This window comes from Rhinolophus sinicus, chromosome 6, assembly GCF_057876585.1.
Source record: "Rhinolophus sinicus isolate RSI-liver-muscle chromosome 6, RSI-T2T, whole genome shotgun sequence".
Classification (NCBI taxonomy): domain Eukaryota; kingdom Metazoa; phylum Chordata; class Mammalia; order Chiroptera; family Rhinolophidae; genus Rhinolophus; species Rhinolophus sinicus.
This window is the reverse complement of record NC_142506.1, coordinates 43245179-43270774: the sequence shown is the minus strand read 5'-3', so window position 1 is coordinate 43270774 and position 25596 is coordinate 43245179. Positions and strand designations below refer to the sequence as shown.

The 25596-nt window shown below is 50.3% G+C and overlaps 1 protein-coding gene across 2 annotated transcripts in view; it reads right to left on the bottom strand.

The window, feature by feature from the left end:
* The window catches only part of GALNT2 (polypeptide N-acetylgalactosaminyltransferase 2), a 169307-nt gene extending 146365 nt beyond the window's left edge, over nt 1–22942 (bottom strand). The window contains exons 1-2 of one of the 2 annotated variants that reach the window (XM_074316434.2): nt 22663–22802; nt 2830–3136 (exon numbers count right to left, since the gene is read on the bottom strand). In XM_074316434.2, coding sequence (XP_074172535.1) covers nt 2830–2868 — 39 coding nt within the window. In that variant the 5' untranslated portion in view covers nt 2869–3136; nt 22663–22802. Of the gene's footprint in view, nt 1–2829; nt 3137–22662 lie in introns of both variants that reach the window. The other variant, XM_074316435.2, reaches the window with a different exon arrangement.
* Nucleotides 22943–25596: the final 2654 nt, after the last annotated feature.

Below are 25596 nucleotides of genomic sequence, written 5' to 3'. Positions count from 1 at the left end.
ATCCCAGCAGCTCCCAGGGCCTGCGGCCCACACGGGGGCTAACATGTGGTTTGTTATGGGGACTACTCACTTTGGGTCAGGCTGGGCCACTAAGAGGGCCTGGTGGAAACAACCTGGTTAATCACTGGGGGAGGGAAACTGAGGCAGGAGGCAGCTGCCTGTGTTTGGAGAGGGAAAGGTTTAGCCTAGTCCCCTAACACCTGAGCTGTTGAGGTGTGCAGTGGGCAGGAACCAAGTGGCCTGGGGTGGGACAGCCATGTTCCTTCCAGGCTGTTGCTCCCACCCCGTGTTGGGAGGGGCCTGCCTGCCTGGGACCTTGTTCTTCAGAGGGTGCTGGCCCCAAAGTGGCCACAGTCAAGCCAAGTGCTCCACCCTGCTGGCCTGGCTACAGGGCCCTCCCTGGGGGAGGGGAGCCATGCCCCGCCTCCTTTTTCATCCCGCTGGATGTGTTACTCTTTTGTATTCTTAATACCTGCTGATAAAGACTGTCTACACTGAGCTGAAACAAGTTGTGTGCGCAGTTTAAAAAGAATGCTACCCCAAGGTAAGGCCCTTGCAGCTAAGAACAGACTGAGTGCGAAGGGGGGAGGCGTGGGCCAGCAGGACAGGGGGATCTGTGGGAGCACAGCACCCCAAGAAACTACAGAACATGTAAGTGTGCCTTCGAGTCTCATGACCCCACAAATAACCCCATGGAGTTCAAGTCTGTCCTAAAAAGAGTAAGTGTAAACAGTCTGAAGCTTCTGCAAGAACTACCTTATGCCAAATCCCTACTATAAATATAGACAAGAAAATGCAGAATCTGTTCTGGTTATTAACTACTAACATTTACATACACCTTGTTGCAAGGTACACTCATCATGTTAACTCATTTTTGATCTCTGAAACCTAAGTAGAATTAGTAACACCTACTTTACAGAGGCCAAACCTAAAGATTCAGAAATATGTGTTTCCCTAAATCACCAGTTTGGTATTAATGATACAATGTATAATTGATATGATACCATGCATGTTACGATGATTCTCCACTATTAGAAAATATTTCAACATTCCCTGACATATGAAGGAAAGATTAGTGTTTCATTTTTAATGTTAAAATGGAAGGAACAGCATTATTCACAATTGCCAAATGGTGGAAGCAACCCAAGCGTCATCCGCAGATCACTGGGTAACAAAGGTGCTCTATGCACACACTGATTCCTCACCTTGAAAGGAAGGACATTCTGACACAGGCTAGACATGGATGCACCGTGAAGACATTATGCTGAGTGAAGTAAGCCACTCACACGAGGTCCCTAGAGTCGCCACACTCAGAGGACAGAAGGGAGAAGTTGGGGGCCAGGGGCTGGGGGCTGGGCTGGGGTGTTAGTGGTTAATGGGACAGAGTGGCAGTTTGGGAAGCTGAGAAACCTTCCCAAAGTGTGGTGGTGGGGACGGCTGCACAGCAGTGTGAATGGGCTTAATGCCACTGAGCTGTGCACTTAAAAATGATGAAGATTACAAATTTTGTTATGTTACATATATTTTACCAGAATTTAAAAAAAATGTTTAAATTTTTAAAGAGCAAGTGAAAACACAGTAAAGAGACATAGTTAGTACACTGAACACTATAACCTCGATATGATAACAAGGGCGTCCCCTGAGCAAAGAACGGAGTGTATTACCGTTCCCATCACTAGTTCAAGAAATGAAGAGCCTGGCATGTAGTGTGACTGAGGGATCCCTGCCCGGAGCCCACAAGCCTCTCTTCCCCCCACCCCTCCAGCTGCACGCAGCTCCAGGCAGTGCTGAGCACGATGCTGACCGTCATGCAGCAGACAGGGGGTAGAGGGAAATCACTCTGTTTGCTCTAAACAAACCACTGAGATGGAAATGAAGGAATTACTCATTCTGCAGAATTGTCTTCCCATCTGTTGCCGAAGGGAATGAGGCTGAACTGGGCCTTTGCATGAATTAAATCAAAAGACAATACGCCCTCTAGGTTTCAGGTCCCTTTGATTGTACATAATTCAGACCAAACTGCTTCAATCCTCGAGAAGACATAAATGAAGGGATATTAAGGAGATCTGACGTGGCCAGCAGTTCCCAACCTGGTGCCCCCAGGATGCTAAGTGTTACAGGGGAGAAGTGGGAAACACTGAATTAATTATGAATTATGAAAGACTTTACCTAATGGATTAAAAAGTCTTTCAGATAAGGGTCAAGAGCAGAAACATTGAAGAGGTCCAGGTGAGAACAGAGGGAGGGAGTGGACAGAAGGGAGGAGGGAGGGGAGAGGAGGGAGGAGTCAGAAGGGAGGGAGGGAGGAAGGGAGGGGAGGAGGAGGGGCTGCCAAGGGGCCCCCCAGGCATATCCCCCCAGTAATAAGCAGGCAGCATTTTCTCCTAATCCCTGGCCCCTGCTGGTCCCCTATGGCAAGACATGCATTTTAACAAGTGTCACGCTGAAGTCACTTAAGCAAATGACTGCAATGCACTGATAAGGAATTCTTTAGTCGTAATTATCACAGATGCGTACATATTTCATATGTTTGGTTCAGTGATTGAAATCTTTTTAAAGGGGATGTTTTCTCTCATGGCTGAACCTATACTGGCAGGTCCAGGGCGAGAAGACACAGTGATGCTGGCTGGTTCCCAGTCCTTAAAACTGAAAGCAACCCCAGCAGCAGCCAGCACTGCTCCCCGAGATAAGGATGGGGCCGACCTGACAGGCACGTGGCCCCTGGCTTGCTGTGGCAGTCACCCTCCTGCATACGGGCCACCCCCAAAGGCAGTGGGCATCAGCTCCCTCAGTGTTCAGGTACCTGGCAGTGGGCAGGGCCCCTCTCACCTGCCTCTTGCTGAGTCTAGTCCTCCAGGAAGGCTTCATGTACCTGCTTCTCTAGCAGAGCAGCCTGGCCGCTAGGCTCCAGGAGAGCAAGGCTGGGCCTGTAGCAGCCCAGTGTCACATCCACAGGTCAAGGAAGCCAGCAGGCCTGCCTGGATTCAACATGGGGCAGTCACTCCAGCATCCGGGGCAGAAGTGGTGTCCACGGAGGAGAAACTTCTGGCACGTCGCTGGAGTCCCTCTACCACCACAGGAACCTGGAGACCCGTCTCCTCGGACGTCATTCACTCCAGAAGTCTTCAGCCCTGGTCTGAGAAGTGGACACCGGAACTCGTCACATGAAGAGCAGAGAGGCTGCCAGTTAAGGGCTTGGCCCAAGGAACCAACAGGAGTGGCCTCAACTCCAACACTACCACTGCCACGTTTGTCACTGGAGGTAAATCGAAGCTCTCTTTAGCCAACAGTCTCTTCATGCATAAAATGGGGATAAGAATGCTTCCTAGGGGTTTTCCAGGGATTAAGTGGGTTAACAGACCAAGTGCTAGGAAGAGTGCGTGGGGCAGCCATTCCTCGGGTCACCACTTTTATTCCCCACTGGAAGGTCACAGAAAGGACAGTCACCAACCACAGGGTCTGCTGACCATTACCACATTCTGCACCGGTTCTCTGCTGGCTGGATGTGGGAGAAGCCAGGCTCTAAGTGGCCGGCTGTCTGATGTCACTTACTCTGTCTCTGCCTATGAGAGACGAAAGATGGGGGACAATTTGTGAACCACAATATCTGGAGCGAGGGGCTGCTTTGTGATGGCCCCAGAAACGCAGGGACCACGAACTACAGATGACTCGAGCCCCATGATGAGAGCTCTACCTGCGTCCCTGTCACCACAGTGCGAGCTGCGGGCACCCTCGACACAGGTCAGCTTCCGTGTGTAGGAAGGGGGGCCTCCCCAGCCGCCAGCAGACCTGTGGGGGCTCAAAAGCAGACAGGGAGGCATGCGACAGGGCTCGCTCTGCATCTCCGTTCCCCGAATTGTCTGGCTCTCACCACATAGTTCTCTTTTGATCGTTTTTAGTCGTACTACATAGATTCCTTTGAACATAAGATCTCCAGATGTTTGGGGAAGTGTGCGACTTTAAACCAAAAGAACAGTAATGTTATTATTACCCCCATTTAATAAATGACGAAGCTAAGGCTTCGAGAGATGAAGCGCCCTGCCCAAGTTTACTTGGCCAAGAAATGCTCTCACAGAAAGGGCTTCACACGATGATTTCCTGTGTGAAATCTCCGCTTCAGCTTCAGAGACGGATTTAAATAAACAGTCACATGTCATCCCTGCATTTGGTTGTTGACATTTTCCTCCACCTGACACTATTCATTATGATGTTCGGTGACCTTTAAATGAAAGTCCATTGGATTCTTAGCAAGAGTGAAGGCTAACAAAATGTTTCTCCTTCATTAGGAAATGCTGCATTTTATCAGCAAATGAGAAGGGTGTGACCCAGCATGTTTCCTGTTCGCTCTGGCCACCAGGACACAATCTTGGGTCAGCAGACCTGCTAAGAGGCGTGGGGACTGGAGCCCTATTCGGCTGCTCTTGGGTCTCAAACTCCTGCTCCGCAAACAGGGACCACAGTGCCTAGTGCAGAGCCGTGTGGAGAGGCGGACTGAGTACAGACCGGAAACACTCCCACAGGGCCTGGCCAGCAGAAGGCTCCCAATGTCAGCGCCCCTTCACCCTTTAAATAATTCTCCAGCCACTTCGTGTTTTCTTCTTTCTCCCTAAGCCCTCCTCCCCCAAAAAATTATTTGGCCCTAGATTTTTAAAATCTTGTTTTAATAAATCTGTGTTTAATATAATACACATGATTTTTCTTATAAGTGGCCTCAAATCTTTTCAGAAGTCTACGCAGCTTAAATACAAGGTCAACTGAGTTTGCGAACTCATCCTAGAAAACGTGCTACATGCCTCATATCAATCACTAAGGTCACCTTCCAAGTACTCCCCTTGGGAAGCTGTGCACTGACGCCAACGCTGAGTTCACCCATCAAAGAAATTTTGGAACTCTTTTTCTGGAATGGCCATCAGAGCTGTCATTGTATTACCCTTGATGTCCTGAATGTCATCAAAATGTCTTCCTTTCAATATTTCCTTTATCTTCGAATAGAGAAAGAAGTCACTGGGGGCCAGATCAGGTGAGTAAGGAGGGTGTTCCAACACAGTTATTTGTTTACTGGCTAACAACTCCCTCACAGACAGTGCCGTGTGAGCTGGTGCATTGTCGTGACGCAAGAGCCATGAATTGTTGGTGAAAAGTTCAGGTCATTTTCGTCTAACTTTTTCACGCAGCCTTTTCAGCACTTCCAAATAGAGAACTTGGTTAACTGTTTGTCCAGTTGGTACAAATTCATAATGAATAATCCCTCTGATATCAAAAAAATGTTAGCAACATCGTTGCAACAAGTTCGAAAATTTAATTGTCAGGCCTTGTATACAACAGCCATCATCTAGAAATGGAAGGAAATTTCAGAGTTGTTGCATAAGGAATATAGAATTTGGAAATAAGGTTGGAAAATGTCACCCTCCAAAAATAAAGCCAAAAAGAATCAACAGAATGGAAGGCGTTAGCCGTCTGAGGCGACCTTTCCAGGAAACACCTCATGGTAGCTGGTGATGATTTAGAAACTCAGCTGATGACAAGGGTCTGTTTGAAATCTCAAAATCTCATCCTGAATACCTGAGAGGGAAAAATGAGGAAAACTGTAATCTAATTAAGTACAACACGTCGGGAAATCATTTTGCTGAACAATTACTAAAGACTGTTGAAAACAAAGTCAGACGTGTCAGTCAGCGTCCATTGTCTAGAACTCAGACACTACACAAGCTTTCTGAACAGAGGCTTTAACCTAAGGTGTTAACTAGGTCACTGAAAGGGCACGAAGGCCACGCTCAGGTGCAGGGACCCCACAGCCACCACCCTCACGACTGAGGAGCAAGGGAAGACTCTGGAATTACTGAGCCTGACAAACTCGGAGGAATTGGCCGGAGGCCCAGACGCTGAGGAGGGGTCGCTGCTCAGCTGGTGCTGGGACCTGAGGGGGTGGGGGCAATAGATGTGTCTGCCAGTCCCATAAACGGTTCCACCGGATTCCCCCATGGTAGCTGAGGTGGACAAGAGCTCATAGGCCGCTCACGGAAGCCAGAAGCAAGGACAGTCCCTCCGCTACCCCCATCCTGCTGGTCCCCTGGCCACTCCCTCCCGGCAGTGCATGCCAGGCAGCCACTGGCAGAGCAGAAAGGTGGTGAGCAGAGTCTCGAAGGCTGGAGCTGAAACAACAGCTTGATAAACTGCACACTGGGTTTTTGAAAAATGAGTCTCCATCAGTACCCCAGAGAGAGGGCACTGATTCTAGACACAGAAACATCCTGAGAATGGTGGAGGCCAATTCAGCAAGCTTCCACAGACGGGGCGCCACAGCCTGCAGGGGCCTCCACCACACATGTGCCCCCCCACTGACCAACGGCCGAGCTCCTTCACCAGCAGCTTACAGCTGTGAGTCACGTCAGCTGTGAGTCACGTCAATCCCAGTGTGTGACTGGTGACTTCCTAGGTGAACCACTCAAACTGAGTTTCCAGACGAACACGAGTCAGAGTGAGACCCCACTGCGGTGATCTTGGTCAAAGCTCGAACGCCACTCAGTGGCCCACATGTCAGACCATATGTGACTCACACACAGGAAGACTGATCAGTCCTTTTAAAGAAAAAAATCGTGAAAGCCCAACTGTTTCCACAAATGTGTGAGACACACACACACACACACACACACACACACACAAATTGTGCTAAAGTGAAGAAAACAGACACAAAACTTGAACTTGCCCTGGATAAACCTGCTTACACACTCTTCATTCTGCCCGGTTTATCCTCCAGCAGAAGCATCAGCCAAGACGGGGATCCTCAGGGCGACAGGCCCTCCATCGCCCCCGTTACCCCATCCGCATCAGCCTCTCAACAGCCACCACCCCACCTTTCCCAAAGGTCACACTGCAGGGAGAGGGGGGCAAGCGCTCAGTGGAAGGGTCCTGTCCTTGGGTGTGTGCACGGCCATGGGGTCAGCTAACATCACCTCCAATTCCAGGTCATAGGCAGTGTGACAACGAATGTCAGTGTCCTCTAATCGTGAAAACGTGCCCAGCACGTCCACTCAGCTGGTCCACGATCCAGAATAGTTTGTGCAGAACGATTTTTCCTTGCAAGTCATATCCTCAGGTCACTGACCCTCACATACGCGGTCAAACCTCCCCCCAAAACAACACAAACAAAGCCAGATTAAAATGATACAGAAAAATAAACTCCCTGACTGCTGGACTACTGAATACCCAAGTCTACACCCTACATCCGTTCATTCCAGAGCCTGGAAGAAACCTGTATTTTCTAAGTTCTAAACTGTCATTTTCGTTATCTGTTGTTCATTATTCGCGCTGTAAAGAGCAAGCTTCTTGGAGCTTCCCAAAGAGCTGCTGATGACTAAGGGCACGTGCCGGGATCACCACACTGTGTGTCGCTCGTGTCCTCCGAAACAGAACACCAAGCTCAAGCTCAAAGGCAGAACAGACCAAGCACACGTGCAGCGACACCACCACGATTTTCAGCAGTTATCGCCAAAAGATGGCAACTCAGCGATGCCTTCCTGACAATCCGTTCCCACACACAACTGCAGGGGAGTCACCTGGGAGCCTTTCCCAAAGCGCACACTCTGACTCAACGGGTCTGGGGTAGGTCTCAGGCATCTGTAGTTTTAAAATCTCCCCACATGTTCCTAAAGAGTGGCCTGATTGAAAAACCACTGGACTACAGTTTGGATGGGGGTGGAGGAGTAAAGAGAAAAAAAAACGCAAGCAGCAAGGAAAACCAATTCGGACACAGGAGAAGGACAGGGGAGGGGAGGTGACTGCCGAGTCTGAAGCTACCACAGTCCTTGCAATTTCATTTTAACGCAGTAAATTCAAGTGCCATCAACAAGCCAATCCCTTCACGCAGCATATACTTCACTGGTGAACTTCAGTCCTTAGCACAGCTTGTCACCCGATGAGGCAGCTCTCGGGGAAACATGGAAAGCAGCCCTGCAGGCCAGGCCCTCCTCTCCGGACAGCACGTGCAAGTGTGCGGGTGTGGGATGCTTGCTCGGTGCCTGCCCCACAAAAGAAGGGACGGAAGCCCCTCCCAGGCCCGTTCCCAGATGAAATGGTTCTGCCTGGGGTGGATGGAAAGCACACTGACCTCCACAGAACAACTGTACACATCTAATGAAGGCCATGCTCATATTCTTTGGCCAGAAACAAGGAAAGAACTGTGTACATACATGTGTACAAGTGTGTGTCTGCAGTTGGGAGACACAATGTGATTTTCCAGCTGGGTTAAGGAATACACACACACAATTTACTCAGCACTTCCTACCTACATGCCTGGCACAGGGTTGCAGGTACTTGACCGGCACCATCTCTTTTAACCCTTGTACGAGCTCCAGACAAGTAGGTCCTGTCATGACCACCCACAGAGAGAGTGACAAGGACACAGAAAGGTACCGGTCCAAGGACACACAGTAGTAAGTGAGGCTGAGGCCGGGACCACGCCACCTCTCCACAGCCCACTCAGCTGTCCCCGAAGCGACTACTGCATGGCAGGCACAGCTGGGCAGGACATGCTGTGCCCTGAACAGTTCAACGACGAGGTGTGAACTGCTCCATGAGCCCCAACCCAGGATATTCGGTCCACAGCTAAAGCCTCATTTCTGCAAAAGTTATGTCCTGCATGGGGTGAAATGAAGGAGGAGGAGCCAGGAGTGAAGAGAGAGGTGAGGCCCTCAGCACACAAAGAAACTACTCATTTTAAGGCTGCTTTCCTCCTCGGCCAGTAAGAACGCCCCAAAAGGTGTAAGGGGCCCCCACTCCTCAGACAGGCTGCGATCCCTGCTCTTGGCTAGACAAGCAGGGTCTGGAGATGCAGAACCCCATCCCAGGGGCAGGCAGCCCGACATCTGGGGGTGGGTCAAGAAGCGCTCAGGGCTGCCTGTAGCTCAGTTGCTGTCCTTTGCCTCAGGCACCACTTCCCTCAGCTCACACATGATCAGAGGATGGGGCAGTCAGGCTCCCCAGGGAAGGGCTGAGATGCCCAGCGGGACCTTCAACACATTCATACTCGCAGTTCTAGTCGGTCCCAATCATTCAGAGACACCGATACTCACAGCGTCCCCACTGTTATCACCCTGAAGAAACTAAATGCCAAAAGTTGACTATTTCCTTCTAGTCTGTGGGCACAACTTAACAGCCAGGACAGTTTTCTGAAAGGTAAGACCAATGCCTTAAAATGGGGATTCCAAATCTTGAAACATTTCAACATGATGCCGTCCCTGCTCCATCATCCCAGCTCCCCCGCTCCATCATCCCAGCTCCCCCGCCCCATCATCCCAGCTCCCTGCTCTATCATCTGGCTCTCCTCTTCCATCATCTGGCTCCCTTGCTCCATCATCCAGGTTGCCAAATTAGTACGTAAATGTGTATGTTCTGTGCCAATAGCTTCCTGTCTGTTAGCTTCAATGGTTAGGTTTCAGGGCTTGGTCCGCTATTTCTATGTGTGCAAACCTCTGAAACAGAACTTTCCTTCTCACAGCTGTAGCATTCCCTATAAACAAATAACACTGAAAATATGGAAGGTATCTGAGCCAGAGTCTCCCCCAGCTCTGCACCAAGGGGGGTGGGGACAAGGACAGGCCACTACAGGGTGATGGAGCACTTGGGAGATCTCACAAGGGTGAGCCAGCTGCCGAGGCACTGAAAGGAGATGACCAGCCTGAATGTCTGTGGACCTGGAAAGGCAAGGTAGGACCTAAAGCCAGACACCCATGAAATTACCAACCCATAGCTCACTCCATCACCCCATTAATCCATTTGTTCAGTGCCCCTAGGAACACACAGTACACTTTGACCAATTACTGAATCTTAAAAAACGTAACCCCAATGGGACACTTTACCAGTGCCACATTCAGAGGTGCCTAACTCAGTGCCGTAGCTTCATCTTGAGCAAAGAAACGGGGACCTTCCCAGGACCACAGGGATTCCACATGGCCCAAGAGAGGGAGACAGACCACAACGGAAGGGAAGGCTTCCCTGCTGGGCACGTCTGCAACTGGTTTACATCCCCGTCCAATGAGTCACACTGCGATATCACCATGGCCCTGGGTATCTGCCTCAAGCTAGCCCCGCTCTCTGTCAGAGAAACCTTGCCAGAGTCGTCCCAGAAGTGTCTGTGGGGAAGTGAGCACACGGGCGGTAAAACCAAGGTCAGTCCTCACTAAACCGTCTCAGTAACGCCTCCGCCACATCACTAACTTCCATCAGACCCTTACAGGTGAGGAAAAGAAGGGCGACGAGCAGCCGTCAGCCTGGTCCTGACGTTACAGCGGCTCTTTGAGCTACGACCACCAAACGTCTGGGCTTTTCTGGGCTTGTTCTTCTTGAAATCATCACACAGTGTATCTATCAACCTGCAAACTAGTTCTCAGTTGTCTTAATTAGAGGCATCAGAGAAGCTGCTCGAACGCCATGCTAATTGACAGAACTAGCCCTCAGCCCTTGCAGCGGGGTTTTGTTGCGTTGCCACGATTGTTAATTTGTTCTACACTAGTCACTCACCTACAGTTTCAAAAGCAAGCTGGAAACTGAACTAATGAAACTGAAAGAATGTTTACTAATTAAAACCTTGTAGAAAAGTTTTCAAATAACACGCTGTATTCAGATAATAACAGCTCAAGATATTGAAAAAGCCAATTGCCAATTAGTTAAAAAATTAGTTTTACAGTCACATAGTTAAAAACCACATCCCAATGTAATTTTCAAAGACAACTTACAAGAGACGAAGGGTAGAACTGGGAAATAACCTCTTGGCACCTCACACAGCGGGGGGTAGAGGGGTCAGAGGGGGGAGGAATTCTGGCCCAAAGCTTCCCACCTCCCCCTCCAGTGGACCCAGCATCCACTCGGTGTCATGTGGCAGCTGGGAAGCCCCGCCAGCTCCCTGCCCTTCGGAGCTCAGTTTCCTCATCAAAGCAGGGGCTGCAGGCCCTCTGTCCTCATGCTCCTTCTAAGATCAAGATCCCAGGCAAGGTCAGGAGAGGGGCTTTCTGGGAAAGTAGCCCCATTTGCTTAAACACACCAGAGGGGGGCTGGCTCCAGTGGGAACAGGAGCCCGCAGACTCGTGACTGCCAACCACTCGCACAGCACGAGAGTTCACATCAACACCAGCTGTTGGCACTTCCATCCTGATTTACTCTCCACTGAACCCGATGATAGGTAAGTGAAGAAACTGAGGCACAGCAGGAAAGTAACTTGCCTGAGTCTACAGAGCTAACTGGAGAAACCAGAATTCAAATGCAGGCCAGTGGCCCATGCCTGGCATCAGCAGAGCCAGCTACCCCGTTACAAGCTTTCCTGGACCATCACCCTGGGTTCTTCCTGGCTGACCAACAAGGCCGGAGCAGGAAGAGGCACGATGGTTTCCAAATGCCCCAGCGTGGACTTACTGAGTCACCCTGACACCAGCACTTGGTGGCCCAGCGGGTAGAGCCACCAGTGCTCGAAAACCAGCACATCACGCAAGGGCCTGGGCCATGGCCAACCAGCTCTACAGGCAGCTCCCACCTGAGCACATACCAGCCCTCCACAGAAGCCTCCACCCTCTGTGGAAAGCGACACTGGCCCCCACGGTGCTGCCAACGGCTGGCTTCCCAGTATGGTGCTGCCACGGATGCCACAGCGGGGTGAAAAACGAGACACCAGACCCTCAGAAAGATCTTTCGGGGCTAGTAGAGGCAGAAGGCCACCGCGTGCTCTCCACTGCTTAGGGAGAAAAACAAAATACCATGCCTCAAGTATAAACACTGCTGCAGAAACAGCATCTGCCAAGCCACATTTTCCCCAGGGGCGGACAAACTTTACCTCCATCCCTTTCCTTTTGAAAGGAAGAGACCCAGCTTACATCTTCCGAGGTAAATGTTTAGTGGTCCACACTGCTTCTTGATGCTGACCCATGTGCAGAGGGAGGGCGGGCCTCAGCAGCCCCTGCACAGGGATGTCCCCCGTGAGGCCACCAGCCTCCGTGAGCCCGTTTAGGAGGCAGGGTGGCCAAGCTGTGCCCATCATGCCGCCCAGCCTCAGGCCCGGAACTCAGACCACCCAAGAACCCAGACTAGGCCACCTCCTAGCTTCCCATCAGCAACTGGCAATAACAGGGGTTAGGGAACCGCTCACTAGCCCCGGTAATCAGCACCTTTCAGGCCTGAAGTTTCGGCTCAACCTTGACTACAGAGAAACCTGCCATTTGTAACTTGCTGAAGAAGACCGGGACCCGCTCCAAAGCCAGGTTTTAGGTTAGGGGGTGGGGCATTACAACTCTAGCCCCAACTTCACTCCTGCATGAGCCGTGGGGCACATTCATAACCGTGGGGTCCCCTGGAAATGATGTGGCTGCGGAGGTCCCTGCCGCCCCCAGGCACTCACGGAAAGACACATCGTCAGGGGCTCTAAAGTGTCTCCGGCATCTCAGTGACGAGGCTGAGAAGAACTGGAAACACCAGAAAACTGTAGCATTATATATTTGACAAAACCCTCTCACTGACAAATGCAACGTAAAACACGAGGCTTCCTGTTGGAGGAACCGAAAGAAATAGTATCTGTTTCTTAACGGTCCCCACCCTGGTCCCCAAGTCACACACAGCCACTAATGCACCATTTGTGACAGGAATCAAAACAGGCCAGGATGAGTGGAAAAGCTGGCAGAAGGGCTGAACGTAGAGACATGTCCTCTGCCCTCCAGGTGCCAAATGAGAAAGGGTAGTCAACACAGTAAGACAGCTTCAGGAACTCTGGGGAGGGGGACAGACAGGGTCTCTGGGCCAGCAAGCCGTCTGGTAAGTGAAGCGATCTCAGACACCTAAACTGATATTCCACCACAAAAATGCTCACCAGAATTAGCAATTCCCAAAGAATCTCGGCAATTCTTATAGAAGAAATGGTATCAAATGGAAGGATATTTTCCTGGTGACACAAGTGATAACTGAGGACCTTAGCTTACCCTGAAGCAGCCTCTGAAAGGCATCACCACTGGACATTCCTAAGTGACAGGAAATACGAGCATCTAGTGCCGTCTTCACTGCCTGCAGTTCTCTGATGTGCATGAAGTGTGCATCTGGGCGTCATCCCGGGTCCCTGGCTCACAGCTCCCCACACCCTTGGCATTTCCTGAGCAAGAACAGCCATGGGAGGGTCTTTTGTTATAACATTTGGTCTCTGGTCCTCAGTTCCTGAAATCACTTCAGAGCCATGAAGGTGAAACAGGTGTCATGTTATTCATAATAAGGCGCTTTGACCACAGCTGGGTCTATGCTGATGACTTCTGAAAAGCACCTAAGGATGGGGGCTGGTTGCCAGGGGAACCAACCATGATAGAGGGGTGGAATGTTTTTCAGGGGGAGGCGGGGAGGGAGGGATCAATCACCAATGGCCAGTGACTTAATCATTCATGCCTATGGAATGGAGCATCCATAAAATCCCAAAGGATGGGGCTTCCAAGTGCCGTCGGGTTTGGCTCCACGAGGACAGGAGTTTCTTTGTTGGGACTGTGCCCACTGTAACCCTTCCTCCAGCTCTTGATTCATATGCTTTAATACGCTTTGTAATGTGTAGGTGATCTAGTGAGGAAATGGGTTTCCCGAGTTCTGTGGCCACTCTAGCAGATTAATGGAACCTCGCTCTGATTTACAGCCAATCAGTCAGCAGCCAGGTGACAACCTGGACTTGCGATTGGCATCTAAAACCAAGGGCAGTCTCGTGGGACGGAGCCCTTAGCCTGTGGGATCTGAGGCCATGTCAGTGTCAGAACTGGGTTGAACTGTAGGACACCCAGCTGATGGTGCTGTAGGGGAACTCTCCCCACCCCAGTACCCCAACAAACACACACATTGGAAACTGGGAGCAGAAACCTTTTACTGATCCCATCACAAAGTCATAAAATTGTTTTTCAAAAATTACTAGTTTTCAGCTGGTTTGCTAATTTAAGCTGCACATATCTACAAACTTCTTTTTAATTTTTTTAATGAAAATTTCAAAAGTACAGAAAAGTAAAATAGCATGAAGAACCCCATGTACCCATCAGGCAACTTCAACAACACATTTGGCCAATCTTGTTCCCCCATAACTTTCCCGAAAGACATGATACCTTTGCATCCATAAATACTTTAGTTTATATCTACAAAAAACAAGGATTTTCAAAAAAACATAACCCCAATGCCATTACTGACTGCCACTAATAAAGCTAATGATAACATGCCCACAGTATGTCAACCAGGCTAACTGGCTGATAGAAAATGCTTGAAAACGTTTCTGAATGCGTTCACACCCCTCAGCTGCTCATCTCTCACAAATAAGCAGCAGGAAGGACTTCTGTTTACGTGGACTCGGGGGTTGGGTGTGACCGGATGCAGATGGCACGTTCCAATGAGGGCCACCATGCTCCTCGATCAAGGATGGGCGGCCTGCAGCTGAGTGCTCAGAAAGGTGAGGGATCTGACACGGCAGCAGAACTCATCAATTCTAACACGTACTTGTTTTCACAGTTTAACATGAAATTGGGATGCATCGCACCGGACGACACCTTCCGATGCTGTGGGCCATGCAAGGGCCATGATGCACCACCGTTACCAACACACGTCAAACACACAACACACTAGTGCAGGCTGCAGGACGCATGTCAGTGGTTTGCAGGAAAATCCCAGAAACAATAAAGCACTCGTAATCACTAGAAACCAAACCAAGTAGGATAGGAATGGATGGTGAATTGGGGAGTCAGGCAAAATTTCCAGAAGAGTGAAAAGCTGGCTAAATCTACATAACTGCCAAGCAATGTTAGAGCCCAGAACCAAGGGTTCGTCATGCTCTCAGAAACTGATTTTAGGAAATGCTGCATCACCAAAGATCTTGGTACAGAGGATGACTCCATCTGGGGAAAAGAGGCAGAAACATCTCGGAGTCAAAAAGTGGACACCAAAAAAGTTTCAGGAATACCTCACCCAATGTATTTCAGGTCTATTTTCCTTCTTATCTATGCACAAAAGTGATACACAGAAAAATCAATGTCTAATTAAGTCTAAAAGAGTTAAATACATAGAAAATAAGTGTTAACTGATAAAGAAACCATTGTGACACAGTTCAATGGACAGTGTTTTTTCTTTCCTAGTGGTACATAAAATAATGGCTTTACAAATAATAGCATCTTAGATTTTATAAAAAGAGGTATATTCCAGACACAAAGATTAGAAATCAGTGACCATCAAAAGGGAGACAGGAAGAAAAACAAGTGGGTGAACTTACTGGCTCAGGGGGACAGGGAAGGGCGAGAGTGAAACAGGAAAAGGGGTCACAGAGGACAGGCTCAAAATCTAGGTCAGTGGGAAGGCCCCTGAGGCAGGAAGGGCTGAGGCACTGGGCCAGCCAGCTCATCACCCAGGACAGCCACAGAAACCCCCGAAACGAGAGCTACCCCCACTTACCAAACCCTGATTACAGGCTGCTTAATTTATGGGCATCTCAGACGTGCAGGCCTTAATTTGCATCAGCTCCTCAAGCTCTCATCATCTAAGGTGATTCATCTAAGGAAGACAGACCCTTCCTGTGAAGTGTGTCATCTTTCCAGAGCAGCACCTTTTTGGAAATAAAAAGTTCACTCCTTGGACTGGCCTCTGGAGCACGGAGGAAGAAACCTCATCAGTTGCTCGGGAGTCTGAAGGTCTTTAACGTAACGTTGGCCTCCATGTAATGTTTCAGTGGCTTTACCCAGAAACAAGCCAGAGGCATGGTTCGTGACCCCGTAAAGCTTGTAACGATCTTCATAAACGCCGATGGCTTCTATAGAAAGCAGCTGGATGCTCTCACCTGAGACCAGGAGGACCTGCAATTTCCCACCGTCCCATTTCCCTGAAGTGGCTGTGGCAGTGAAGTCACATGTCCGCTTTATTTTCCACAAATACTGTAGATCACAGAGCCTCAACCTTACCCACACTGCCTAAAACCACCTCTCCAGAGCCAGGGCACCAGACGGGCTTGTGACCACCTCTGGTTTCCTGCAATAATCAAATTAACAAGCCGCCGTCACCCACAGCAGCTGGCAGAGGTGACGTCACAGTGGAACTCCTGTGCCAGAGCAGGTGCACAGGGACAAGCGAGGATTCATCATTACGTGTAATGTGTGTGGAAAGGATTCCACAAACGTGTGGTGACCTCATGGTGTGCCTGACAACAGACAACAGACACTTCCCCAGCCCGCCACAGCACGTCACAGAGACAGGCTCGGAAATAAGCGCCACGGTGTTTCCACAAGCACATTCCACTAAGTGTCCGAGCAAAGCCACTGCAGGCGCCTACCGCAGCCTGGTCCACGATGGGAGACGGTGTGAAGCAGGGGCACCATTTCCTGGGCTGAGGACACATCACCCAGGACCCTGTGTGGACAAGACAGCAGACCCACGGCTGCCACGGGAAAGCCACTAGGCACGCCACGGTGCACACGGCAGCCCCAAATGTCAACCGGGTCAATGTTGGGGACCCTGAACTGGAGCAACTCCTGCCACCCAAGCACTCCATCCCTGCCACAATGCGTGTTCTGACTTGGGCTCTGGGAACTCGGCAACTGCCCCCAGCCATCCTGGCCATTCCTCCTCCCAAACAGTGACACCGCTAGGGCTGGGATGGCAGGTGGGCGGCAGGAGGGGTCTGAGAGCCTCCCAGGAGGACACGGGCGGATGGAGCAGGTGCCAGGGAGAGCGGCCCAACAGGGTGGCAAGTGCCGTCTTCAGGCAGCCACCCCTCACAGCGGCTGCTTCATGACATGGGGCTGGGCACAGGAGAGTGGCATTTAGACAACCCCCAGAGCCCAGGAAAGCTTTTCCAGTGCAAGCCCAGGAGAAAGACTGTGACCGCTTTTGGTTTTTCAAATCCAGACCTGATGAATCACTGCCATCTACATCCCACATGCTAAGAAACCCAATCCGTTTAAGGTGACGTTTCCCGGGCCCGTAATACCGGTCATGACTAAATGCGAAAATACCAGTGTCTCAGCCTGTCCTGCAGAGTCAGTGAGAGAGCAGGAGCACGGAGCTACCTGCCTGGGCAGGCACTGCGGGAGAGGAGGGGACCCGCTCACTGCTGGAGCTGGTTTTTATTTCCTGGAAATGGGCACATTGTCAGAGAGGAGAAAGGGGAACTGGACAGGCATTTTTCGTACTTCAAGCACATGGCCAAGGTCAGAGCATCCTCACCCCAGGTAAGAGAGCAAGGTCACAGTCTTCTCTGAGGGCACAAGTGTCAGCTGGAGAGCAGACTCGAGGTACCCATGTCCTCAACAGACATGTAAACGGCAGAGCGTGCCTCTGAGCCCCGCCTCCTGGCACCCACCGGGAGGAGGTGCTGGTGGACGACCCTCCGAAATGGCAGTCTGGAGGCAAGGCCTCATGACCTCAGTGGTGGACCGAGGGTCCCCAGGAGCAACACGGACATCCTCAGGGAGAAGGTGACATCTCGGTCACGGCGGCAGACGAGGCCAATGCCTCTTTCGGTCCTATGATCCATGTTCAGGTGCCCCTGTGGCCTGGGACAGAGGAGGGGTCTGAGAGACCCCTGTGGTGGCAGATTTCAACTCTAGTTGCTGATCATGGAGAAGGGATCATGGGGGTGGGGAGGCTCTCAGGGTCTCAAGAGAATGGCATTTACTTAACAAGCATCACAGCAGGACTTCACTGTTTCCATCTGTACGGCTGCACGGGTGTATCTCCATCTGGGCATCTGCTGGCTTTACGTCAGCGTCATCCATGCAAACACACCTCCGAGAACAGGGTTCACAGGAGAAGGGGTGCGGGGCAGGCTCGGCTGGGTCGAGCTGCTGTCTCACCCCATGAACGCTGCTGGGCCGGCTAGGAGACTTCACTCACGGGTTTTCCCAGGAATACCTTCCCCTTCCTGGGATCCCGGCCAGAAGTTCCATCAGCTCTCGCACGTGCCTACGGCTGGGTCTCTGCTCCAGCAGTCCTGCCACCTGCTTCCACAAAGCCGACTGCCTCTGGCTCTGTGTGAACTTAGACCACACAGCACTGCCTGCTCTGAAAGCAGCCCTCTCAGGCCACCATCCTTCTCCCCAAATGTCTGAGAAACGCAAATGGCAGCGATAGGAAATTATGTGCACACCTACGTCACCCCCAGCCGCAGCCATTTCCCTGACCACCTCCCAAACACCTCTGCTCTGATCCACAGGACCCAGCTCTCTCCAGGACTGCTTCCTGGGCCTCCTCACCCCACCCCGAGGTCTGCTGGGCAGCTGCCCCAGACTGCCCCAGTCCCTGCTGGGTACAGTCACTTTCTTCTCATTTCGCTAGAGGGTTAAGGGAAGAGCTCATTATTTCACACTGTTTATCAGTCACAATCTGTTTCCATTACGTCTGAGAACCCAGGGGGCAGCCACAACATAACTCCAGAATAGGAAACTTTGTTTTCTTTAGAAAAAAGTTTACGTTACAGCGCCTGTTTATCTTTCCAGCAATTGCCACCGCCCAAGCCCAACCCCAAACTCTCACCTCCAATTGAATTTCTTTAAACTCCAAACTGATTATAGGTGGCGGGGTGTGGTGTGGGTCCCCCCCCCCTCAAATCCCCACAGGCAAGCTCACAGATCTGCTGACGCCCAGCAAAGCGCGTGGCAGCCGTGTGTTCAACCTCAAACCAAGCACACTGGAGTGATGACAGCCATCCCCCTCAGGCCAGGAGAAGAGAGGCTGCAGGGGTGAGGAGAGCCCGGCACCCTGCTGGGGAGCAGAGCAGCCTCATCACCACAGGAAACCTCCACTTAGGGACACGTCCACAGTGACACTCAGACTGTTTACACACCAAAGAAAGGTGTGTCCTCAGCGCACTTTCCTGCTGGCTGCCCACTGACCCTACAGCTGGAAACAAGAGAACTGGCATGGGGTCTGGAACACTTCCCAAAAATGGCAGTCCTTTGTGTCATTCCAGGTTACCAGTACAAGCCCAAATGAACCAACCAAATCCTGGAGGAATGGAGAGGGGGTTAAAGAAAAGAAATGCATCAACAATGTTCCAGATATCCAGAAGACACACAAGATTCCTGGTTTACTGTATTTTCAAATGTATGTTCAGGCTTTTCTTTTTCTCTCTCCCTCCCCATACAATTTATTCAGCACGGACTATTTGCCAGAACCTGCTAATGGCATTTAGCCCTCGGCCACAAGGTGAAAATGATTATCCCCACTGTAAAGATGAGGAAAGTGAGAGTCAGAGAAGTTCTGTAAATCAGCAAAAGTCACTAAGCAGAAAGGAGAAAAGCACTCACTCAGTGCCCGTAAATGGATCTGTGCTATTCCCATTCATTTGAATGCCCACTACCCAGTTCAGAGAACATTACTGGTTCTCTATGATCAACCAAATTAAGGACCAAGAAGTTGGTTTGGCATTTGAAGCCATCTACAACTTAGTCCCAAACTCCTCCTCTAATTTTACACCCTAATGTACCATGCTCCAGCCAGTTAGGCCCCGACCATTCCAAGAGGAGTCCCCCCACATACCCGCAATGTCTTCTACAAGGTCAAGGCCAAAGTCCTCCCACCCTGGGACATTCCCCTCCTAGCCCCCAGGAAGGCTGCTGGAAAGTGAACAGGCTGCCTCAGCCCTGGGTCATGTCCTCTAGCTAATGCTTCCTCTGACTTCCCAAGGACGCAGGGAACACAGACAGGGGCTTAGGCCAGACACACTTTCAGTAGAGATCATTTTTCACATGCTGGAAAACCCTTCTGTTTCCATCCTAAACAGCCCACTTCACCCAGAGGCAGGTACATTTTCAACAGAAATCCCTTCCTCCCTTCTGGGGCTCCAGCCACTGCCAACATACCAAGGCCCAGGGGAGCCTGTACCATAATTAAGTTCTAAAGCATTTAAGGTGCTCAAAGGAAAGGCATCCTTGAAGTGCAAATCATCAATTTACTGGAGAAAGAGCAAAATGTGCGGAGTGAAGGGCTCTATACAAACGTAAATGAAACAGAACTGTAAACAACTTGATGCATAATTGATTGACCACACCCCCTGAACCTGACATTGAGTCCAGTTGTGCAGCAAAGCCCGGCCTGGTCTTCAGCACCCACTTCTGTTTAGTTTATTAAATCTGCAGTCTGAGGTAAGTTGGCTTTCTGGGTTTTGCCAAATGGAGAATAACAGTTCTGAGATGAGTTATTTAACAGGCAGGGCACACAGCAACGAATGGGGTTGGGGCGCTGAAGCAGCAGAAATATTAGACAGATAATCCCCCAAAGCCTAATACTGAAGGCTGGTGCCTGTGAAAAATGTCAGGGTGCAGAGAAATCAACTAAATATGGGCTTATAGCCTTGACTTGACTAGTAGGAAACAAGAGAAGAAATGTAAGTCCACTTACATCTAAAACACTATAGCGAGTATTTAGATTCAGCCCATACCTGCACCACAGTATCTGTTTATGTCCCTACTTTACAAGCTAAGAATAACTACATATTTCCTTTTATCATGAGATAGAGTAAATTCGAAGAGACTTTCTAGTCTCTAAATCCGTGGAAAGAACTCAGGAGGAAGAAAGACTATACCGGTTCACAACCTTGATCAGAAAACTCAGGACAGCACAGTTCTATTTGCCGTCCAGAAAGTCTTAGCACTTTCCCTTTGCAGCAGGGTCCACTGCACGAAGTTAATGAGTCTTCTTACTGCAATTTCAAAAGTGACTGCATTACACACCTCTTCCTCAACCCACAAATCGCTAAACCATTCTAAGGGCCAGGATTAAATGTTATGGTTCGTTGACAGAAAGAATAGAATCCCAAATCACCAATCATTGTATAACCATTCCTTTCCCACACTTTTTTTTCTACATGGTCTCGTCCCTTCTATGGCCACCAGGCCACAAGGAGTTCTTGAATTTTTTTTTTTTTTTTAACCTAAGGATCACACATGGAAGACCCCTCAAACACTGTCCACCAGCTGAAGCCCACCCACCAGAGGGAGTCCCTCTTCTGCAGATGCTAAGGCTACACTGTGGCTGTTTCTAATCACATGTGAAAGTGGTAAACCAAGAAAAGACATACCAAGCATGGCTTATCCATTTGGTTTTCTTTTGCATGAAAGACAGAAAGCTTTGCCAGGTCTCACCAGCACATCAGGCAGGCTATGCAGACCCATCTTACCGGGAAGCAGTTTTAAAATAATTCCAGTTTAACATGCCCCCAGTTTTCACTATGGCAGCAGCTGCTCTGCTTTCCCTGGGTATACCGGCTCTTTACCAGTCAAGAATAAACGGAGACTTGGTGTACACATACAACAGTTCCTTGCATTAAAAAAAGAAGAAATAGGGCTAATAGTACACTGTCAGCTCCGACCCCAAGCCAGGCCAATTCAGCACATGGAAAAACTATTTTTCATTTCTGCCCCCCGGATAGAGTAAACCTGTGAAGCTTACCAAGAACCAAATAAAGCACCTACCTCTCTACCTAATACCTTCATCTGAGAATGAAGATGAAGGAAGCAAGGAAGGAAATCTCTAAAGCAGCCGAACTCAACGCTGACATTCACAGGTCTTAAGGCTAGATAGAGTCTGATCATGCCCAGTTCCACCCGTTTGGCTTGTTCCAGGGTACCGTTGCCTGGTTCCAGCCCAACCCGTGGTCCACCTCCATTAACTCAGAATTTCCTGGGTTTGCGGTGACAGTAAACGTCAGAGGAATTGGGTTACAGGATTTTGGAAAAGATAAGGTTGCTTTGTCAGCCTATGAACCACCAAACACCACAAACAGCGCGGGGCGACATGTGCACAGCCCAGAGCCCTCCTGGCCCAGCAGGCGCACGGCCCAGGACTGCGCTGCCTGGCTTCCCTCAGTTTCCTGCCGAAGCGCAGGGCAGTCCAGGGCGCCGTACGCGGTCCCCACGGCCTAATCACTTGGCCCTTGGGGCCTGTCCAAAACACACTCGTAGTAGAGGGGCTGTGCCCGCCTAACGGGGGAGTGAGGCTGGTGAATGCCAGCACAGCCGGCGTGCGCGGGAGAGCCGGGGCCGAGTCCGGCAGAGTGTAAGTGGGGGCCGGGAGGGGAAGGTCGGGGACGTGGCCGGCCTCTCTCCGGGCGCAGAGGCGCGCTGGCCTCCGCTTACTCCGGCCCAGGGGAGTCTGTTTCGTTAGGCACGGAACTGGCTGCGCCTCTTCCCCACGCGGGGTGACACGGGGGAAAGGGGGTAGGACCTGAAACGGCTTGTATCAAAGAGCTAAAAGGAAACTTGGACGCCTCTCTCCTACTGTACATGACACGCTGGAAAGGCGGCTGCCTCTCTCCCCTTCCTCCCCACCCCCTTTTGTGTTTCCCAACATGCGCACCCCTAAACTTCCCACCGCAGGGGATGGGGCTCCGGCGGCCGGACAAGACTCAAATTATGTGGAGCAGAGAGGGGACGTCTACGGAGGAGAAAGGGGGCTACAAGAAAGGCGTCCGCGGTCCCCAGCCCTGAGGGGTGGCGCCGGCGGGCCTTCTCCCGAGCTCGGCGAGCGCGGAGGGGCCGGTGCGCCCGCTGCCCCGGGCACTCGGCGGGGAGCCCTTCAGGGCCCGGCGGCCACGTCTGACTGAGGGGCCGGGGCGCGTCGGCGCCGGGAGGGCCAGGCGCGGGGGCGGCGGGAGCGGGGTTCGGGGGGCCGGGCCGCGGGCCGGCGCCCACTCACCTTCCTGCCGGCGCCGCCGGCCGCGCCAGCGGCCAGCGCGGAGCCGCCGCCGGAGTACATGTAGTAGGCGATGCCCAGCACCCACAGGAAGGCGAAACACAGCAGCATCCGCGAGCGCCGCCGCATCCTCCCCACTCGGCCGCCGGCCGCGGCGCCGCTGCTCGCGAGTGCTGCCTGGGCCGGCGCGGGGCGGAGGAAGGGGAAGGGCGGGCGCGGCTCCTCCTCCCGCGCGGGCTCCCGATCTGCCGGCGGGGGCGGCGCGCACTCGGCGCCGAGCTCCGCCCTAGGCCGGGAGCTCCGCGCGGCGCCTGAGCAGGAAGCGGCGGCCAGGGGGTCAGGGAGCAAAGGGCGACCAATCGGCGGGCGGCGGGGCACGGGCGCGAGCGGAGGAGGGGAATCACCGCGTCCCCAGGGCGGCAGCAGCCGGCCGCCCCGCCCCCTCGCGTCCTCCCTCCGCGCCCGGCCGCCCCAGTGAGTGACAGGTGGCTGCCGGGACCCGAGAGGAGCGCGCACGCACGTGCACACGCAAGAGGGACACTTGGTCCCTGCTGCCTCGCGCTGCCCTGCGGACGCGATCTCATCAATCCCCGGTCTTCGTGACCACCTCAGACCCTTAGCAGGCTCCGTCTTATTGACCCACTGACCCTCCTGGAGCTGACTCAGCTGCTGCCCGCTGCAGCTTTCTTTCTAATTTTGCAGCAAAACATCCTGATCGCAGGTGTCAATTTATTCAGTTAGGCAAGCAGAGGTGGGGGCCCAGAGCTAGAAACGGAGAGGTCGTCTTCAGGGGAACATTTTTCTGAGGATGAACACAGCGCTAACAGCAGGGTTTTTGTTTTGTTTTAAGTAAACTTGAAATGAGGAAGAAGGAAAACAATATACATTTTTAAATCTTTTAAATTGGTTGCTTTCTGAAAAGAAGAAAGTTAGCACACTCCACATCTTCAAAGATGCAAGAAGACAGATCTGTCTTGGAACAGAATCTACATAACCTTGATGGTGCCCTTCTAACGGCAGTTTCCAGTGTTCCTAGAAAAGAAAGAAATGTTACTTAGCACTTGATATTTTAAAAGTGATTTCAGGAGCTGGTTCCCAGTCTAGAGGTGAATGACAGCTGCCTGAATCTGAACCTCTACTCCTATCCGCAAAACACAGACACAAGCTAACAAGCCTTCAGCGTAACTAGCAGAGGGAATTGCCATGAACTGAACTTGAAATTACCTAAGTAGAAGAAAGAAAAAACATCAAATTCCAACAGAGCTCTCTCCACTGTTGCCAAGGACGTAAGTGAAGCCCAGGCTTAAATACCTCCATACAGAGAAAGTCCAACACCAAGAACTAAAAACTGAACACCAGTCTGGTACTTGACTGACAAAGGGAAGAGGTTTCAAAGAAAATGGGACAGGAGGTGGCAGCCTTGAAGAAGCCTTGCTTCTGGGAAAAGTCAGAGACACAGAGAAAAGGTAATGCCCTTTGGAGGCCTGGTGGTGAAGGGAATGAAGGAAGTAAGAGGGAAAATTAAAGATCTGCAGAAATAAAAGATGGTGGATCCTACCCCCAGCCACTGTTATCTATTAAAGACTGCACTTCGGCATACAGATAGAACGTTTTTGAACCAGGAACCCTGTGCCAAAATGCCTGGTAACAGAAGAGCAAATTCAATAGCACTGCAAAAAGAAAACAGAAAATCACATTTCTTATGATGAGAAACTGAATCATAACATTTCAGCTGATGAAATCCCCCCAGTAAAACTGTGAAGCAGAAGAAAAGCAGTTTGACACCACGTATCAAAATGAACAAAGTATCATGTATTTGGATACACATACATAGATACACATGTATACAACTAGAATCTGAAATTCAAAAATCAAGAACAGACTGGACAAAAATTAGGAAGAAATGCAACAAAAGTTGATCAAATTCAGGAAAGAAATTGAAAATAAAGACAAAACTATCCCAGAAATACAGAATGATTACAAGGTGCCCAAAGGAGCACATATTCAAATATAAATATGTAAAAGGGTCCTGAAGAATGGCAATAAGTTAATCTAGAAATTGAAAATAAGATGATGAAGTAAAAAGGTTCAAAATAAGTGGTTTAAGTGAAAGTCAAAAAAGAAGAACCAAAATACCTATAACTGGAGTTCCTAACGTAGAAACACCAAAGAGTGAGACAGAACTATGATCCCGGATGTAATGTATAGCATGATGACTGTAGTTAACACTGCTGTGTGGTATGTTTGAAAGTTAAGAGAGTAGATTCTAAGAGTTCTCGTCACAAAGAAAAAAATGTTTTTTAAAAACTGCACATTGATATGAGATGATGGATGTTAACTAAACCTACTGTGGTGATCATTTCACGACATGCACCTTTAATTTAGACAGTGCTGTATGTCAATTACATCTCAATGAAACTGAAATAGCTATAATCCCATAAAATAATCCAGAAATAAGAGAAAATTTAGACAGTGCTGTATGTCAATTACATCTCCAATGAAACTGAAATAGCTATAATCCCATAAAATAATACAAAAATAAGAGAAAATTCAAATTACTTATCGAAAGTAACTTCCACGTACCTTAGGAAACTCATCTGGGATAATAAACTTCAAAATATATATGTTAGCAAAACTACTAGGTTTTTAAAGACAAAAAGATCAAATTACTTATTGAGATGAAATGTTAGGCTGACATCAGATTTCTTAACAGGATACAAAGCAAGGCAGCAGTGGGGAAGCATTTACAAGAAACTCAGAGAAAGTACCAGCCAAGGGCTTTGGTGTCCACACTTCAAGGATCAAAGTTATAGACAAACAGATGTGAACTGAGGGCAAAAATTCAGAGAATGTCACATTCCTTTCCTGGAGAATGAGCTTCCCCAACCAAGAGATAACTGAGGAAACCAGCAAAGTGACTGAGCGAGAGTACTCATA